Source organism: Ceratotherium simum, chromosome 21, assembly GCF_057802395.1.
Source record: "Ceratotherium simum simum isolate JZ-2026a chromosome 21, ASM5780239v1, whole genome shotgun sequence".
NCBI lineage: Eukaryota > Metazoa > Chordata > Mammalia > Perissodactyla > Rhinocerotidae > Ceratotherium > Ceratotherium simum.
This window is the reverse complement of record NC_141920.1, coordinates 15,932,665-15,952,767: the sequence shown is the minus strand read 5'-3', so window position 1 is coordinate 15,952,767 and position 20,103 is coordinate 15,932,665. Positions and strand designations below refer to the sequence as shown.

Sequence of the window (20,103 nt, the reverse complement as noted above, 5' to 3'; positions counted from 1 at the left end):
AATTCCTAAAAATTGAACCAGTCCAAGCCAGCTTTGACACACCACTGCTTGACATCTATAAAAAATGAAAAATAGGAATACAATTATTGCCAAAACCTATCTCATTCTAGCACAAACAATACTCATCCAGGAATATGTGAACTAACTGAGGAGGAAAAATTACCCAATTTTACTTTTTTCTATTTAATAATTATTTATCAAAGTTTTAGGACTGGTTTCACAAATGTATACATATGTCAAGTTGTATGCTTTAAATATGTGTAGTTTATTTTATTTCAGTTATATCTCAATGAAGCTGTTAAAAAATTTTGTAAGACTTAAAAATTGTAGTATATGTACATTGTTTTGATCAATTGCATTCTTTTTTTTTTTTTGAGGAAGATTGGCCCTGTGCTCACATCTGTTGCCAATCTTCCTCTTTTTTTCCCTTTTTCTCCCCAAAGCCCCAGTACATAGTTGTGTATCATAGTTGTAGAGTTGTAGCTCTTCTGTACGGAACGCCGCCTCAGCATGTTGATGTTGATGAGTGGTGAGTAGGTCCACACCCAGCATGGGAAATGGCAAACCCCGGGCTGCAGAAGCGGAACGTGCAAATTCAACCACTACGCAACCAGGCCAGTACCTATTGCATTCTTATGATAATTGTAATGATAGAAAAATTTAATACCTAGTCTTATGGTCATAGAAAGTAAAATAATGATCCAATTTATATATATATTTTTTTTTTCAGGCAGAGAAATATGATAGAGTTATCAATAAGCCATTTAAGGATAAAACATGCATTATGGTAAAATTTTGTGGTGGAACACGGAGTGGAAATTTGAGTGTGAATAGAAAAAGGAATGATGTATAATTTCTGACTGTTAGAGGAGAGCCTGTGCGTGTATTTTTTAAATGGATGGTTGTAGGTATCAGATTGCTAGGGTATTAATTCAACTGGTTACATTTAAAAGAATGGTGTAACCATTTATTTTTAAGTGTATGAATTTACAATATGTCGGAAATTACAACCTTTGCAACTATTTAAACTTTTGATGAAAAAGGTTAGCTATCAACTAAAAAATGTGTCAGGAAGGACACAGTTTTTCAATAATCATTTGAAGAGTACCCTAGCAAAAAAGATTGACGATTGCTAGGTTAGACAGTGGAAGCTCTTCTATAAAGATATACCAGCCTCCAGAAATTACGAAATTAATTTCCTCCTCTCCAAGTCGTGAGAATCTCTCTGAAGACATGCAATATGTTTGAGTATAGTTATTGGTGGATTTGTGGGGTTTTAACCTGGGTTCCTTGGATTGGGGGCAAGGGACACATGGGTGGTCACTACTTCCATAGGTTATGTGTCTCTATGTAAATTTTTCCAGGGCAAGAAACTTCAGATTCTCTTTTTAGAACCACAAAGAAGTCTTGACCCCCAAAGGGTTAAAAACAATTTAACCAAACCCTGAGGCCCTTAAAAAGTTCTAATGGGTTCTTCTTTGGCTCCCAGAAAACAAAATGCAGTAGTCAAAGCTTTGTAGACCTGAACTGAAGTCCCCAGTTCCCAGCATGGGACTGAAGTGAAAAAACCAAAAAGCTGAGATAATAAATGGGTGGGGGTCCTGGCACCTCTAACGCCCGGTCTCTCTCCCCAGTTTTGTATCGCTCATTCCACTGTTTCCTGAACCCCCTACAAATACAATCCACGTCTCAAGTGAAAAAAAAAGAGCCAAACAAACAAATAAAATTACACAGGTTTTAGAAGTTCTTAATTAAAATCCTGGTTCCAGCACTTGCCATTTGGAGGAAAGTTTGAGAGTCACTTTGCTCCTCAGTAAAATGGGGGTAAAAGACCCATATTTTGGGGTAGTTTGGATGAAATAAGATGAAGTGCAGGGTACATAGTACATGCTCCCCTATGCTGGTTCCCACACTCCTTCCTTATTTTCTACCCCTGAGATGGAGTGAGTCTGGGTGATGTCACGGGCCACACACTTTATATCCTCCTCCCAGCTTCCTTTCAAGCAAAGAGAAGTCATTCAGGGAGTTGACAGGCAGCCACCTCCCATGCAGCTCAGAAAGGAGCTGAGACCCAATGTACAGCAGGGTGAAGCTGCCTCTGCCCCTGTCCCTAGGCCTCCCAGGCTAGAGTTGGGTGCACACCTGGAGCATCCGGGGATGCCAAGCCCAAGAAGCTACAACCAATGTTGTCCTTAATGGCCCAGCTCAAATGCCTCCTCTTCCTGGAAGCCTTCTTGAATCTCTCACCCTCTCCTTTTAGCTCTCATCTCTTCTTCCCATGGGACCTCTAGTACACCCTCTGTGCCTCTCCTTGGGCAGACATCTCTTTCTCGATTATGTTAGAATTAGAGGTTAATGGCACAAGCTTCAGGGTCAGAGAGATCTGGGCTCTCATCCTAGCTGTGTGACCTGGGGCAGGACATTTTACCTCTCTGTGCCTCAGTTTCCTCACTGGTAACTTGGGAGTCATTGTAGTTGTTATGTCATGAGTGTTGAGAGCGTGGTCCTTAGCACATTCCTAGCACATAAATGTTATCTGTTTTTATGATCACAGAGGTCTCCCCCTGAGAGTCTTGAATTGGGGGCTCCCTCTCCAATAGCTCCTCACACAGTAAACAACAGGTAATCATGTCACTATTTTCAGAACAGCTGAGAGAGTGAGCCGTGGGGCTCTCCCAGAATGGCACCAACTCGCTGGTCTTCCTTACTCCATGCAAATCTCTTTCCAGTTCCAGATAATGACAGCCTGGAGTTTCCAGAGGCCGTGGAATGTCCAGCCACTGCCTTGCATAACCGCAGAAACTGGGAACAGGGGGTTCAAAAGGGCCCTCCCAGACCTCTCAATCCAGCAGCACCCCCACTGTAAGGTAGACAAACCAAGGCTCACACAGTGAGTCAGCATCCACGGAGGTATTTTAAAGAATTCTAAAAATAGCCCTCACCCCCTCCAATCACTCTTTCTTCATACTTTGTTTATTTTTTGTCATAACACTTTCCTCACTTGACATCATGTATTTATCCTTTTACTTGTTTATCATCCGTTTCCCTACCAGATGTAAGCTCTGTGAGAGCAGGGACATTGTCTTGTTCACAGAGATATCCCTTGCACCTTGCCCAAGATCTGGCACAAGTCGATGTTCAGTTAATGTTTGCTGCATAGGTAAATGGAGGATGCCACTTGGATGTTTGTCCTTGAGGCTCAGACATAGAAATTCACTCATTTGGTCATTATCCAATAAACTCTCGATGAACATGTTCTATGTGAGAGGTCTTTTGAAAAATCCTAGTGAATGAGACACCATCCTTGCTCTTCAGTACACATCCTTATTAGTAAACAATAGTCACCAGTGGTTAAGGACCTACTATATAATATGCCAAGCTCTCGGCTGGCAACTTTATATAGATCTTCTCTGTGTTAGTGGAGCTCTTACAATTGCAAGGAACCATGCCTCACTCAGGACCTCAAGAAAAAGGGGCTTGGAGGTTCTTAGAAGGATACAGGAGAGCTAAAGACTAAAATGGAAAGGAAGACATCAAGAACTGAGATGATTCCAGAGGCCGGCCAACTTCTCTCCAGCTCTTGAAGCTGCGTGGTCTTTATTTGAGGGTGTCTCTTCTTCCTGGATGTATGCCTCTCTGTCTTTTACTGACTTACTGACTCTCTCTTCTAGTTTGAATTTGGGACAGTCAGTCTGATTGGCTTGGTCAGTGGCCTTCATTGTCTTCTAGAGTGAGAGCTTTCAGGCTGGACCACTTCTTGGATTACTGTTAACCTAGAAGGTGAACATTTTCTAGTTTCTAACATTCCCAGAGCAAAGGGTATGTTTAGTTAGAAGGGAGTGTTCAACATCATCCACACCCTGACCGTATGAAGTGGATAGTATTATTTCTATTTTTATAGATGGGAAAACAGGCTCAGAGAGGAGAAATAAAAACAAAGCTGCCCCACCCGACCTGCAAACCCATGACTGAGAAATACATGCTCTTGCTGTTTGCCCCTGAGATTTGGGGGTCATTTGTTATGCAGCAACGCTGACTAATACAGGATTCAAATCAGATTTCTTTGATTCTGTCTCACCATGTTGTCCCACTGAGTTTACAACTCTGATCCCTGTTTTCCCCACAAAAACATTTTTGAAGTGTCCTGCCCCCAAAGGAGCAGAGGGGAAGATGCTAGAAAAGAGGTAGTGAGATTTGTCCCTGAGAACCTCCTGCATACTAGGCTTGTGCTTCGCCTGCAGCCCCCCACTCTGACAGCTGGAGAAAGGCACAGATAATAACAATTCCAACCATTCGCAGAGTGCTAAATAGTTCTTCAAAGACATTTCGTTTAGGTTATTGCATTTACACACCCAAACAATCCCAGAGGGTAGCCAGGGCTGGTGTTATTACAACCATTTTATAGTTGAGGAAACAAGCTCAGAAACGTGAAGTGAGTTGTCCAGGTTGCAAAGCTTCATCTAAACCCAGATCCCTTGCTTTCCAGCCCTGGACTCTTTCCACAACACCCTCTGAGTCCTTGACAGAGACCATCATCTGAGCACTTACACATGGTAGGCATAGCGCCCCATGATTCACGTGCCACAGCGCCTGGAGTGCAGTGCACAGAGCGGGACACTGATCTGCAGCCCATCGCCTCACTTCGCCAATGATTCAGCTGAGCATTCCTTTTCCTCCCCACTTTCCCTGCTCCCTTGAGGTCCTTTTCCCCAGCCTCCATCCAACGCCTGGTCCAGGTGGAGAGAGCGCGACTGTTTTCCAGATGCCACAGAAATCTGAATCTGCTCTTTGCAAACAGCAAAAGCTGCTGGTGCAACAGAAAGGTAACAGGGTAGTGAGGTAAAGAAGCTCGGTTGAAGCCTGGCTCAGCTGTTTGATTTATGACATGGGCAATTCATTTCCCACGTCTCGGGTCTGTTTTCTCCTCCAGTAAATGAGACTTATCACGTGACAACACAAGAGCTGTTACAAACGCTCTGTCTCCTTTGCCTGGCGCATCCTTCCCCTGGCTAATTCCACTCATCTTTCAGGTTTACTAGTTTCACGCTCCTTCCTCAACGAGACCTTCCCCTGAGGCCAAATTGTGTTCCTTCCCAAATTCTTTTACATTGCTTCCTTCATAGCATTCATTACAATTTATATTTACACAATAACTTCTTTGTTTCCCAGCTTTATTGTGTACCTCCTCTGCTAGACCAGAAGCTCCCTGAGGGAGGGCACTATGTCTGTTTTGTGTACCCAGAGGCTAGCACAGTGCCCACTACATAGCAAGCATTCAATAAATATTTGTTGGATGAGTGAATGAATGAATCTGGCCCCCTCTTCTCATCCTTCCTCCCTACCTTCACTCACCCACCCACCCTGCTCACTTCTCAGGGGTGTTGGAAGGTGATAATGAACCGTAAGCTGGAAATTCTTGGGCAAGGGTTGATGGCATAGTTTGCACTCCTCCCTCTGTCCCCTCAGTTCCTGCCACACTAGACTCCTTGCTATCTGCTAAATATGCCAATCTCATTCCTGCCTCAGGGCGTTGCACTTGAGGTCCCTCTCTCTGGAATGTTCTTCCCTGATATCCAGTTGGCTCTATCCTTCACTTGGATCAGATCTCTGCTTGAATGCCACCTCTACAGGGAGGTCTTTGCTGACTGCCGTTTCTGAAGAACTTCCTCTCACCCTCCTTCCTCTACCCTTCTCTATCCCTTTACCCCCCACTTTCTTCAGAGTACTTCTCACAACTTGATGTGACATTTTACATTGTTGGTTTACATGGTCTGCCTCCTCCATGAAAATACGAGCTCTACGAGGTCAGAGTTTTTCTCTTTATTCACTTTATTCACTTATATCTGTACCACCCAGACCAGTTCCTGGGACATGGGAAATGCTCAATGAACATTTATCAATGAATGATTGATTGAGGGAATGAATGATGATGCAAATGAAGGTGAAGAAAATAGCTTTTCTTCTTAAAATAAAGCCCTGAATCCTTCAAGGTCAGAGCAAGGAATAATTTCTAGAGAGAGGCAAAAAGTATAGAACATGGTGGAGAGAAAACCTGAGGGATGGTTGCAACTGTTTCAGAAAATCTCACTTTTCTCCTTCCCCTCCAGGGTGTCTTAGACCTGGGTAACTAATCCCTGGAAAAGAGTTATTTATTCAAGAGAAACAACACCCTCAGCTCAGAGGCCCAGCCACCCACTGGAATGCCTGGCATCGTTCACCCTCTATAGAGACATAATTTGCAGAAAACCACCGACTGTGGAGCACAGAACACAGGAAACCAGTCCCTTGACCCCCTCTGGTGTAAAGAAGAGGGAGACCGGAGTGGGAAGACAAAAGCTCCAAACGTTTCTTAACTTTGATCATTGCAGCTGACCAGACCAACCACACCCTAGCTGTGTACTGAGTGTGTCACTTCCTTCTCTGAGCTTCAATTCCCTCATCTGTAAAATGGGGAAAATGTATATCCCTACCTCCCCAGGGCCGTAGAGATGATAAGATCATGTAGGCGAAAGCTCTATGTAAACTGTACTGTCCCGAGCACGTTCTACTGAGCATTGGGAAGAGGTGGTGGGTGGAGTCACACTGACCTGGGTTGGAGTTCCAGCTCTACTACTCACTGGCAGTGTGGTCTTGAGTAAATGGTGTCCTTCCTCTGAGCCTCAGGTTCCTTATCTGTTAAGTGGGAATATTAATTGCATCTACAATTCACAGGTTTGTTTTAGAAATTAAACAAGGATTAAATGAGATAATACATGTGTCTGGCACACAGCAGATGCTCAGCAAACGTTCCTGCCCAAACACAGAGGCACTCACAGCCCTTAAAACAGTCCGGGTAACAAAGGGTTCTCAGTTTGGAGGAGAAAATAGGCAGGCCATGAGCTCTTTCTGTCCAGTTTCCCTTCTAAGAGAGGAACTCACTGGCCAGAGCCCAGGTTGATCGCCGATGCAGAGGACAGGCAGCCAAAAGCTAGCCTCCCACATGGAGTTTCCGAAAAGTGTGAGTGCAGGGTTGCATAACCTGTCCCTGAGACACGTGTCTCCCCTGAAGTGTTTTCATCAAACAGTCCCTGAAAGGGATCACGTGAGAGGCTGCAGGGCAGCTGAGGGAAGGGAGAAGGGAGGAAGGGAGGGAGTTGGAGAACCTTGGGGGTGGGGTGGGATCAGGAAGAGAAGGTACCACATTTACTGAGTTCCTACTATATACCAGGCACCAGGCTCACTCTGTCTACGTACTTAGATCCTGGCCTAAATCTGAGAGATCAGGTGTTACCACTCCCACATTCCGAGGGAAGAAATAATAACAATAATTAATATGGCTAACGTTTACATAACACTGACCATATATCAGGCAGTGGGGTAAGCACACATTTGATCCTCAGGACAGCCCACTACATGGTACTATTCTGATCCCCATTTTATAGAGAAAGAAACTGAGACGAAGAAAGATGAAGTTAACTTGCCCAAGGTCACCCAGCAAGATAGCAGTAGAGCCAGGATTCCAATACAAGCAGGGCTCCAAAGCCCATAGACCTGTATGAGGACCCTTCCCAAGGGATTTATGGGGGTGGATCTGGAAAGTAACCCCAGCAGGATTGGTCTTACATGCCCACAGTGGGGGCCCAGTCTGGGAGTGATGTAGTGATCAAGTGACCAGAGTCACTTCCCTCCTCTGTACCCAGAGGACAGTTTGTCCCAGCTTGTGGCTTTTCATCATTCTGCCTCTGACCTAAAGTTTAAAATTTCATTCATAAGTTTGAAACCACAAACTTGGCAGCGTGGGAAAGGCCCTTGGAGATCAGCTATTCTGGTCCAACCCCCTCATATTACAGATGGAAAAAAACCCTGGGGCCTGAAGAGAGCCATGGACATGGGAAGGTCACAGAACAATTTGCTGTTAGAAAGAAGGGCTGGTTTGAGGTGAATTACAGCTCATCTTGTTTTGTAATTACCAAATGTAGCATACTTCTGAACTACTTGGGGAGCTCTTTAAATATACAGATTTTTGGACTCTGCTTCTAGCAATTCAGACTTTGGTTTGCAACAAGGCCTGGGAATCGGACTATGTTCCTCAGGTGATTCAGTGGCACAGGGCCATGGACTGCATCTGGATGTTGGAGTCCAATGCCCCTCTTTCATTTTACAGTTTGGGATGCTGAGACCCAGCACCATGGGACTTGCCCAAGGTTACATGGCCAGTCAGTGTGGCCCTAGCCCAGGCTTTGCAGTCTGGACCCAAAGCTTCTTCTTCTTCTTCAGGCTGCTTGTGGTCAAATTCTCAAAATGGGCCAAGGAAGGGCTGGCCCAGGGAGTTACTGTGGTTTCCCCCAGCTCTTGGTTTCCTTGTTGTACCCAAATTAAGACACAGGGTGGTGCCCACTTCTGGGGCTTGAAAAAGTGGGAATTCAAGAGCTGAAATCCTACAGGGAAAAGGAAACTGCAATAGGCCATCCTGCGGGCCCGTGGGGATTTCCCAGAGGTGAGCTCTGGGCTCCAGGGATGACATCAGACACCAGCTATCCAGCTGGCCCCAACGCCTCAGGCTCCAGGCTACCTGTGTTTTCCATTTCAGGAGAATGGGTAGGGAGGGCCTTCCCTCTGGGGGAGGAGATAGGGTGGAGAGGGTCCAGCTGTGACGGCGGCGGAGGCCTGACTCACGAAGAGCCACACATTCTTGCACCTGCAAGGAAGAGGAAGCTGCCTGCGGGAAGTAACTCAAACCTCTCAAGCACTTTCCCTGACCCTCTCCTCCCACCTCTCCTTAATTCCTCACTCCAGAGCTACTCGAGCGGAGGGATTCACTGCTCCTTTCCCACTTCCCACTACTCCACCACTTATTTCACTGTCTCCTTTCTTTTTTTTTTTTTTTTCTGTAATAGTATCTTGGTGCATGGAGTCAGATGTCCTGGGTTTGAATCCTAGCTCAGCTTCCTCTGACCTAGGGACAGTCATGCCTTCTCTCTGAGCCTCAGTTTCCTCACTTTCAAAAAGGGGGATAATATCTACTTTTTGGATCATAATGATGAAACAAGATCACGTAGGTATTTAATAAACAGAAGATGTTTTCTCGGAAACACTAGATCATGTGAGTAATCAGTGGACCAGGGGGATTTGAATACATATTTGTTGAATTGAATTGAGGCGCCTAAAAGAACGACTGAGCTGGAAAGCACCTCAGAATTCTTTGGGCCTTAATGACTTCCAAACTGGAGTCCAAGTGAACTGTTTATAGCATTTCCAAAGGATAAGGGAAATCACATACTGACTCTTGATAAAGTCTCCTGTTTCTTTACTTTTGTCTGGAATTGTATCAACTTAAGGTGATAATGATTACCACATGCTGTTCAGAAGTTCTGATTGGCAGTTACGTGGGTCTTTGATAAGCTTTTTTTAAATGGGAAAATAATTAGTGGAGGATAGAGTAAATGTTGGAAAATGTTAATCTTGTGTAACTCCTCATTTCATAAACAGGGAAGTTGAGGTTTAAAGAAGTGGCTTGCTAGTCACACAGCTAGCAGAGCTAAAACCCATGTTCTTTTCCTAGAACCAGTTACTTCCCTTTCCATTTCCGGAGAGAGGGAACCTAGAATCAATGAAGTTGAGGGGTTTTGGTCTGCTGGGGCTGGAATGAAGTGAGTCATCAATTTGCCGTTGCCCTTTCTCTGTTCTTGACTCATTCAGCAAATATTTACTGACTGTCCACACTATTTGGACTCAGAGGAGGAGGCCAAGAGAAAACAGTCATGGCGGCAGGCAGAGCCCAGATATGCTCCCAGGTATGACTTCAGAACCTGTGCTTTCTTTCCATTATAAATATATACGGATATATAAATATAAATGGATACCCACGTTATAAAACATCAATACTCTGCCTTCTAATATAGTTACGTTGTGTCTGAGGGCAGGGACTGTCTCATTCCAACGTGTCCAAATCTTCCTGGCACCCAGTAGGTACGAAATCGATGCTGTGGCGTTAGCAATACGTGAATTCTAATCCTGACTCCACTAACTCTTATGTCTTTGAGACAGTATGTTGCTTTCCTTCTCGCCCTTAGTTTAATCATCTGTAAAACGGGAACAGTGGCAAAATGATGTGTGGAACAGCTGGTAGGTTCATTTCAAGTTATCCCAGACCTTAACTAATAGAAAGAAAACATTAGGAATCTAGGCTGAAAATAGAGTCAACGTTTATCACCTCCTTAATTTCCCAAACATCTTTCCCCCGCCCTTGGCCACCCCTCTTCCATCTCCCCCACTCGCCCTCTTTTGCTTCAACATTCCCCTCTAGAGGGCATGCAAGCTCTACCACTCTCATGCCTTACTTCCGTTCGCCGTCATTCTTCATTTTGCGCATGTGCACACTTCGCTTCCCGGCTGCCCGCACCCTAGTTCAGAGGGCAGAGCCGAAGATTGCACCCACTACGCCTGCGCAGTCTCAGCCCCGCCCCCACCGCCGTCCCCGGAAACGCTTCCTTCCTACGCAGCCGCTGCCGTCGCTGGAGCTTTGCCTCTCTAGGCCGGGAGGGCCTGTTCTCCATGGTTCTGTCTGTCAGCAGTATTTCGGGGGCCAGCAGGTGAGGCTGGGCTGCGCTCGGACCCTTCGACCCTCGAGTCCGTCACCGGTGAGTGGACCCCAAAGGAGCTTGAGTACGGGCGGGGGCCGAGCACCCGGAATGGGCAGGATTTCCCCTCACTTTGGGAATGGGTCTGTCCGTCCGCCCAACTCCTGGAATGGGCTCGCCCCTTCCATCCCAGTCCCTCCTCCTGGTCGGGGGGGGGCGTTGCCATGGTGACGGCCCGCTGGCTGAGGCCAGGCGTGTGCCTTGCAGGTGCCGGGGCGGCACGGAGCCCATGGCGCGGCGGCGCTGACCCAGGCCCGGTTGGCGGCCGGGCCCCGCAGGCCGGCATGGCGGGCCAGTTCCGCAGCTACGTGTGGGACCCGTTGCTGATCCTGTCGCAGATCGTCCTCATGCAGACCGTCTATTACGGCTCACTGGGCCTGTGGCTGGCGCTGGTGGACGGGCTGGTGCGCAGTACCCCCTCCCTGGACCAGATGTTCGATGCCGAGGTAAGGTCCCCGGGCCGGCCCGGCGGGGTCTTGGCCTCACCGGGTGGGAATTTGGTCTGATACTCCTGGGCTCTAGACCTAGCTGGGCCACCTTCTCGCTTTGTGGCCCCGAGAAAGGGATGTCCCCGAGAAAGGGAGCCTCAGGTGGCCCATCCATAAAATGGAATGACTGATAACAGAGAGGCAGGTTAGCACTAAGGAAAGGACCTCGATGTTATATAACAAACAGGCCGGCGTTCCAGGCAACCTGATAACATCTCCCTTCTGACGTTCTGAGAAAGTGACTTCACTTCTCTGAGCCCCAGATTCTCAAATGGCCATAGTAGGGAGGGGGATGGATAAAAGAGCATTCACGGAGGTATAATGGAAACAGCCTGGACTCGAGAGTCAGGGAGGCCTCCGTGTAAGTTCCACTTAGTAGCTGTGCGACCTGGGGCAAGTGTTGTCACCTCTCTGAACCTCAGTTTTCCTGTCTGCAAAATCATGAGAGCAGTAACAGAGAGGTCGTGGACTGCAGTACAAAGAGCCTGTACTTCGGATTCAGAAAGGTCTAGGCCCAAACATACAGCTGTGGGACTTTGGGCGAGTTTCTTCACCTTTCTGAGCCTGTTTCCTCCTCTAGAAACTGGGCAGAATAATCCTCAGCAAAATGTTATGAGGCCCAGAGGGGCCTAGGAATGTGAAACTGCTTTATAAAGTGTAATGGAGGCCTAAGATGTTTTTGCATGTGAGAGGCAGCTGTGGTGTAGGGTCCTGAGCACAGTTCTTGGAGCTGGGAGATCTGGGATGGAATCCTTGCTCCTGCAGCTTATTCTCTGTGTAGCCCTTGGGCAAGTTATTATCTCAAAAGAGGTAAGAATAACAATAATGATAATAGCTTTGCAAGGTTGTTGTGAGGATAATATGAGATTATGGATGTCAAAGGCCTTTGTAAGCTAAAAGTGTGCAGGTGTTTGGTATTCAGTAGTGTATTGAGTGGTGGAGGTCGCATGCCCACCAAGTGCCTAGTAATAGCCTCTTAGGAGCCTCCGTCCTCCTGGGAGGGGCATGTGGGAATCCTGGGCTTTGTTGAAGAGCTACCTCATGCACACAACGTGAATTCTGGACCAGGGGTTGGCAAACTTTTCTTAAAGGACAAGATAGTAAAGATTTTAGGTCACAGCTACTCAACTCTGCCATTGTAGTACAAAAGCAGCCAGAGACAATACTAAGCGAATAGGTATGGCTGTGTTTCAATAAAACTTTATTTACAAAAATAGGTGCCTGGCCCGTGGGACCACAGTTTGCTGAACCCTGTTCTAGACCTTACTCTTGCTATTTACTTACTGTATCACTTTGGGCAAGTTACTTAACTTCTCTGAGTTTTTATTTCTCCTTTGTAAAATGAGGATACTAATCCCTTCCTGGCTGCTGTGAGGGGTCAAATGAGGTAACATAATGGATGTCGGTGAAAGCACCTGGTTGGAAATAGGCTGCCATACAGGTGAAGGGGGGTATTGTCTTCTGTGCTCTGGGAAGAAGGCTTAGGAGGCCTGCTGGGGTCCTGGGGCTCTGCCACATCACTTCTCCAGCATATTTCCATTTGTGATTCCCCCTCAGATCCTGGGCTTCTCCACCCCTCCAGGCCGGCTCTCCATGATGTCCTTCGTCCTCAATGCCCTCACCTGGTAAGTATCACCAGTTTTGCTATCCAGCTTTTGGGACCTTTGCACTGGAACTAACTTCCTACATCTGGACATGAGACAGGCTGGCACTTGTTCCTGGGGAGTGGTGGACTAAAGTGGGTGGCAGAGGCCAATTCTGGGACTGGCTCCATCACGGGGCTCCTTCCATCGTGGTTTTGACTTAGCTGGAAAGCTCTTATGTCACTCTGTGCATGCTACCTGTGGGACAGCTTCCATCTCAGACTACGTCCCCCATATGGAACGAGGTGAGGAAAGGATTGGACTGGGAGCCAGGAGAAGTGGGTTCTATTGTTGGTCTGTGTACCATTGGCCAGTTACTTCCCTCCTCTCTGGGCCTCGGGCTCCTCATCTGTATACTGAGGGGTTTGACTGGGTAACCTCTAAGATCTCTCATGACCATTGCCTGTCTCTTGAGAGGCAGTTTAGCATAATGGTTAAGATCTCAGGCTCTGGAGGCAGACTCACTTGGCTTTGAATCTCAGCTTTCCCACTAGTCTAGTGACCGTGGACAAGTCAATCTATCAAAGCCCCAGCTTCCTCATCAGTGATATGAGATAATAATGTCACCCATCTCATAGTTGTAAGGATTAAATGAGTTAATTCACAGCAAGTGCTTAGAGCAATGCCTTGCACATTACTGTTCTTGACCTTACACTGGAAGTTGAAAACTGGTAGACTGACTTTGACCTGAATTTGTCTCCCAGATACACAGTGGTCAGCCCATGCACGGTGTTTAAAACATTTTTTCACTTAGTTGAAAATCAAGGTATTTTGTATAAAAATCCAGATTTCTGGCTTCTTTTGAAAAATGAGAAGATGATTGATTCCAGGCCAACCTTCTAACATGATGATTTGCCCAGCTTTAGATGTCCCCACTTTAGATGGAACATGTGCGCTTTAGGTTGCCACTATCCCCCCCAGTCCCTAGGATCCCCCTGAGTGATGGTTGCTATTTATGAAGCTCATAGTTTGTTTTTCTTCTCCCCAGCCTGAGTCACTCTCACCCATTAACTGTCAGATTCTTCTAGGCATCTAATAATGTAACCCTTGCTTCACACTTATCTTGCTCACTTCTTTTTTTTTTGTGAGGAAGATCAGCCCTGAGCTAACATCCATGCTAATCCTCCTCTTTTTGCTGCGGAAGACCGGCTCTGAGCTAACATTTATTGCCAATCCTCCTCCTTTTTTTTTTTCTCAAAAGCCCCAGTAGATAGTTGTATGTCATAGTTGCACATCCTTCTAGTTGCTGTATGTGGGACGCGGCCTCAGCATGGCCGGAGAAGCGGTGCGTTGGTGTGCACCCGGGATCCGAACCCGGGTTGCCAGCAGCGGAGCACACGCACTTAACCGCTAAGCCATGGGGCAGGCCCTCTTGCTCACTTCTGAACACTATGCTGTCATCCTAAGTGTCCCCACTCCCCAAATTACCTAACCTAAGGCCAGGACAACCCAGTGACAACTCACTGCTGTCCTCTCCCCACAGTGCCCTGGGCCTGCTGTACTTCATCCGGCGAGGGAAGCAGTGTCTGGATTTCACTGTCACTGTCCATTTCTTTCACCTCCTGGGCTGCTGGTTCTACAGCTCCCGTTTCCCCTCGGCGCTGACCTGGTGGCTGGTCCAGGCCGTGTGCATTGCGCTCATGGCTGTCATCGGGGAGTACCTGTGCATGCGGACGGAGCTCAAGGAGATCCCCCTCAACTCAGCCCCTAAGTCCAATGTCTAGAATTGGGTCCTTTGGACACCCTGCTGGGCCCTTGGTCACCCCCAACACCTTGGGCTGCTCAGACCCTCCAGATGAGGTCCAGCCCAGGTCTCAGAGGAACCCTGGAAATGTGAAGTCTCCGTTGGTGTGGGAGAGATAGTGAGGCCCTGTCAAGAAGGCAGGTAGCAGTCAGGGCCACAGCTGCAAGAATGGCCTCTGTCTGCTGAAGCCTTGGTATCAGGGAGGTCAGCAAGGGGACCTCTTTCAGGGTAATAACAGAATTGGAACCATTCACTCTTGAGCCACCATACCTGTCACCAGCCTGTTATTTTAAAAAAGAAAAAAATCAAGGATATCTGATTGGAGCAAACCACTCTTCTAGCCATCTGTCTTACCTCCCTGGGACAGCTGTTACCTTTGCCATGTTGCCAAACCACAGCCATTCAGTTTGGAGAAACGCTTGGTTTCTGGATCCATAGCCACAGAAAGAAACGTAGGTGCAAAATATTAGGCTGCTGTCAGGGAGAGAACGGCAGATGGAGGCATCAAGCACAAGGAAAATGCACAACCTGTGGCCTGCTACACGCATCTGCACGTGCACCCATGAACCCAAGACTCACTCTTCAGTTCTCTACTGGGTCCCCACCCTGCCGCCCGCTTTCGACAAAGCAGGCTTCAGGACCCAGAGAAGAGTTTCAGCATCGCTCCCAGTCCAACCCTCATAATAGAGTCACTGCCCTAGAGTCACTGCAGGTTCTCTAGGAATGACCAGGCACCCCAGGTCCCACTGGACCTCAGTTCTTGTTTTCCTGCCTTATTTGGAATTCTATATTAGGAAGGGTATGATGGGTGTCCAGAGACAGGAAGCCCAGCCTTCCAGCTCAATGCTCTGGTACTGCCGAGGGAGATAGGAATTTGCTGCTAAGTTTTTTCTTTGGGGTGGAGTGTCCTCTGTGAGGGGCCTGCAGCTGTCCTTCCTGTGTACATAAATACAGTATTTTCCACGGTTCTGCCTGTATTACTTTATAACGCCATGGTTGGGACTGTGAGAGATCAGAACAGCCAGGCAAGGGAGCTATCAAGAATTATTAGGCCACTGTCTCTTTTCCTGGACCCCAGATTATTCCTCCATTTGGTTAAAATATGAAGTGCGGGGAACTTCTGTGTCCCACCCCCTCCACCTGCAGCCCCCTCTGTGACACCTTGGGTGAACCGCCATGACCCTCAGGATTCCTTCCCCACTTGCCGGTGATTTCTGAACGTGTCTGGTGGAACACACTAGTCTAGACACATTTATGCGTGGAAACCATCTGTGTTCCTCTTTGGGTCCTCCGGAGCCTGCCCAAGAGAGCTGTCAGTTTTCAGCTTTCAGTGTCAGGGACACAGAGGAGGAGTTTTGCTGTCTCCTTATGAAGCCTTTCTAGCCTCCTGGCTCCCAGCCCAGCAGGGTAGGGAGTTGAGGCTGACAGGATGAAGGTATAAGAGGGAGCATGCCTGGGCTGAGGCTGGGAAAGTGCTAGGGTGAGACACCTCAGTAACTCGGGGTGCTCTGGCCAAGCTGGAAGGAAGCAGCCTTGTTACTGGGACTAATCCTGGCTGCAGAGTCCAGGAGGTGAGAGCAGCTGAGATAACTCTTCCTGGGTGTGTGGATTTCCCCCAGACACCACAAACCCTGAAGGCATGTGACTAACTTTATTTTGAGAAAGGCATTAGAGGACGCGCGTCATGTGGCTGCCGTCTCCTGTGGTCAGCTGTGGTGGAGGTCGCACCAGCTGTGTTGGCACACCTCTTGGGGAGTTTCCTTCAAGGGCTCGTGCCTGTTCTGCTGCATATCTTCTGTGATGACAAATCTCTGCCCCTCGAGTATTAATTTGAGTTTTAGAAACTGCCAAAAGTCAGGGAAGCCAAATTTGTTTTCAATAATATAGTGACTGAGCTGAATGATGGAGGTAAAAAAAATGTGACCTTAATGAGATTTTTAAGATTTCTAAAGTAACAATAAAAGCAGTGTCTAGAGGCAAGTTCCAGAGAGAACTGGCAGTTACATGTTTGTCATTTTAGTAAGAATAACATCTACTGAGGGCTTAATAAATAGACGTCCAGCACTGGGCCAAGTGCTTTGCACCTCCTTGCTCGCTTAATCTTCACAACAACCCTCTGAGGTAGGGGATATCATCCTCTATCTCACAGATGAGGAAGCTAAGGAACTTGCTCAAGGTTCCATGTTAGGAGCTGGCAGAGCCAGGGTTTGGGCTTCAGTAGTAATAATAAACTCATTTGGAAGACATTAATAATTAAGGATGTATAAGTTCTTATTGGTTAAACAATCTGCACCTTGTACCTTCTCATCCTACTGTATTGTTTTGAATACTAAGGATGTAGAGTGCTTTATAAACATTACAAGCTTTCTGAGAAAAACTGATATGCTGTACATTAAATATGGCCACAGATTTCCAGGTGGACATGGGAATGTAAGAAATGTTTTTATTTCCAAAGGGTAAAGGACAGTACCCAGATCAGAAAGTTACCTCCACCCTACTCTGACTTGGTGTATCTCTTGAATTTCTAGGAGTCTGAAGTCTAGACCTTCCCGCCCCCTGAACTTGGGCCATTAGAGAGAGAACGTGGAGACCAGTGCATAGCTGGGTCCTAGGATGGTTTGTAACCTGGGAGGACAGGAAAGGAGAAAGGGATGTCTTGCTCAGAGAGTGCCTCTAACCTGTAGTTCTAGGCGGCCCTGTCTAGATCAGAGCCAAACGGGGACCAGGATGGCAGCCAGCAGACACCAGGGGGCAGAGTGGGAAGCTCCAGGTCCCCCTGAGTCCTGGGGGGTGCACAGCTCAAACAGGCTCCCCTGGAAGCAGAGTTTCTTAGGCTTTTTCCTCAGTAACTCCCAGATCAGGGTAGCTTCCTCCTGGCAGTCCCAGAGGGCCGTCGATGCGCAGGTGTGGAACTCCTCCCTGTATCTGTAGCCCAGGGACCACAGAGCCTCAGAGGCAGGGGTGTAGAGGTGGATGAAGGGCACAGAGGGGCCCTCAGTGGAGAGGGAATTAAAAGCCACTGTCTCGCTTGAGGTTTTTTGTAGGAAAGTAGTAAAGGGTGGTGAAAACAGCATTGAGACGAGAGAGGGTAGAGGGAGCTGGGAGTTTTAATTCCTGTCCTTCCACTACCGGGGCCAGTCAGTGAGAGTTCTAGGGTCCAATGCTAGAAGGCTTTGGAGAGCTGCAGTGGAGTGCAGGGTGAAGTCCTGGAGTCCCATTACCAGCTGTGAGACTTTGGATAAGCTACTTAACCTCCCCTACCTTGGTTTCCTCATTTGTAAACTGAGGATAGTACTTCTTCCCTGGGTGGTTGTGAGGATTCAGTGCGATGTCACGTGGAAAGCACTTAGCACCGTGCCTGGCAGGAAGTGATCCATAAATCTAAGCACTTGTAGTTATGATGGGCCACCACTCTCCCCTCCCCGTTTTACAGAGGAGACACCTTCTTCTGAGCCTCAGTGTTTTCAGTGTTAGATGGGGGATAGGATTGCCTGTGATTTCGGTACAGCCACCAAGTTTTGCGCTCCTGTGTACTGTGCACTGCAAAGTGATTTATGTATATTCTCACTTGATCCAGTGAGATAGACACCATTATTTCCTCAATTTTCCAGACAAAGAAACTGAGGATTAGGAGTAAACAGCTTTCCCTAACATCACACAGCTGATAAGAAGCTAGGCCTGTCTGCCTCAAAAGCCTCATCCTCTTTCCATGTTCCGGTCATTTGGTGGAACATGATCTAAATTGAGACAGAGACAGTCTCGAGAACCCGGGTGCTGTTTTATCAAAAGGTTGTGAATGTGAACATAAGATCGGCTTTTTAACAAGCAGCTAGTTCCCTAAAGGTAGGCAATTAGGCAGCTGCTCATAGTGAGAAACAGGGCCAGTAGTGGCCTTGGGGCTTTATTATGGTGCAGGGCCAGGGAGCAGGCATGGAAAAAGGCCAAACATTTGTTCAACACCCCACAAGTGGGCTTCACCTACATCAAGCCTGATTTGCTCAAAGCCCTCTGGAATGGATATTAGTATCCCTGTTTTATGAAGAGATGAAATAGTCTGAGAGAGGTCATGTGACTTGTTAAAAGTCACTCACTCAAACCCTTTAGTTTTTCCCCCAGCCAACTGTTAGGGAGCCATTTCTAGGGTGGTTTCTGATCCCTGAGATCTGTGCAGCCTCCTGCCCAAATCAGGATCTAACTGAGCCCAGAAGAGGGGCCTCAGATTGGAGTGGTTAAACAAAGGGAGGGTGGTAGTGGCGAGACCCCAGTTGTGGGATTGTGGGAGGCAGGTGGGAATAAACCTGGAAGGTGCGCACCCGGAGCCCTGGCCATGCTGGGTCCCTCCCTAGGCACACAGGCACACGTCTCCTTGATGGCATTCCTTGTGGGCAGCCCGGGCTGGCTCTGGCTCCCTATGGGGCAAAGCAGAAGTTGCCAATCTCCCCCAGGTCCATGTCTTTCCAGCCCCCATTTGGGGTGCCCTGGGTAGGTTCCTATGAAGACTAGGCTCCTATCAAGACTAGTGCAGGGGGTCCCCGACAGGGTTTGGTTTTTTGGTTGGGAGCGCGCTATCTTGACCGCCCGCTGATGGCGCGCAGGGCAGAAGTTCACGCGCAAGTTGATGGAATGGAAGGTGCCTGGGAGGAAGGACCGAGTAGACGTTATTTTCGAAGGTTTTGGGATTGATAATGTCCAGCAAGGGAACCGAAATGGAGACTACTCAGGACATGGGCTGGGGTGCAAGCTGAGCAGGAAGACAGCTTGAAAGGGAGGTTACTGGGGTGGAGGTTGCGCGGGAAGTGCCGGCGGCGGAGGGGATGCCGGGTGGATAAGGGGGCGCCGCGCCAGGACGCCGGCCCGCAGGGTAGTTGGGGAGCGCGCCGCGGAGGCACCGGGCCGCCTCACCGAGGCCCAGCAGGGCGGCGCAGAGCAGTCCCGCGCCGGGGCCGCGCTCAGCCCGTCCGCGCCGCCCCAAGAGACACGCGTTCCATTTCCTGACGGCGCCGGCCCCACGGATGCGCAGTCACGGTGCTGAGCACCCAGGAGGAGCGGGGTGGGGGGGCCAGCGGGCGGGTTCAGGGGCAGCCCCTCCCATACCTCTGTCTCTCTCTCCCAATCTGGCGATCTCCATCACTGCCCTGGGTCCCTCCGGGGGGGTGGTGCTCTGGGCCCCTCAAGGCTCCGCTGCTTTCCCTAGGGCGCCCACTCTGCGCAGCCTGCTCTGGGGAATACGGCGGATTGTAGTCTTCATCCGGAGAACGCCCGAGGTCCCAGGTTTTCCTCTTCCTAACTGCATGTTCAGGGCCCTTTGGCTCCTACGGACCGAGGGTGACCCTGACCGGTTGTGGTTGACCAGGGCTTGGGGTTGGAGGGTGCATGTGCCATGTCACACAGGAGCAGTAGGGACGCAGTGCCAACTCCCCGCCTGACTCGGTGCTTTCCGTGACTCAGGCAGGGGTTCATTTCGAGGCCCAGCTGACACCCATTTATCGACACCTGATGCTGCGCTAATCAGCTCGCAATGCACGTGCATGACGGGCTGCATGCTCCATTGCGCCTTTTTCTTTCCTTCGGAAACTGGAATGGGGAGCAGCCAGCAGACCTAGATTGGA

General features: G+C 48.4%; 1 protein-coding gene across 3 annotated transcripts; it reads left to right on the top strand.

The window, feature by feature from the left end:
* Positions 1–9,870: 9,870 nt before the first annotated feature.
* SYS1 (SYS1 golgi trafficking protein) lies at positions 9,871–15,461 on the top strand. Of its 3 annotated transcripts, none has more exons than XM_087445212.1 (4): positions 9,871–10,619; positions 10,898–11,065; positions 12,665–12,732; positions 14,234–15,461. In XM_087445212.1, exons 1-4 carry the CDS (start codon positions 10,311–10,313, stop codon positions 14,472–14,474), a joined length of 786 nt encoding a protein of 261 aa, XP_087301338.1. In that variant the 5' UTR covers positions 9,871–10,310; the 3' UTR covers positions 14,475–15,461. The 3 variants fall into 3 exon arrangements, with proteins under 3 accessions (XP_087301338.1, XP_004430404.1, XP_087301339.1); XM_004430347.3 differs by having other exon boundaries at positions 10,499–10,619; positions 10,827–11,065; XM_087445213.1 differs by having other exon boundaries at positions 10,536–10,619; positions 10,812–11,065.
* The last annotated feature ends 4,642 nt before the right edge of the window (positions 15,462–20,103 follow it).

Bases quoted from the DNA above. Each gene is read 5' to 3' on its own strand.
- SYS1 (XM_087445212.1), top strand. From the start codon at position 10,311: ATGCCTTACTTCCGTTCGCCGTCATTCTTCATTTTGCGCATGTGCACA. The intron at 11,066-12,664 runs GTAAGGTCCCCG...ATTCCCCCTCAG, and splicing joins ACCAGATGTTCGATGCCGAG to ATCCTGGGCTTCTCCACCCC. The intron at 12,733-14,233 runs GTAAGTATCACC...CTCTCCCCACAG, and splicing joins GTCCTCAATGCCCTCACCTG to TGCCCTGGGCCTGCTGTACT.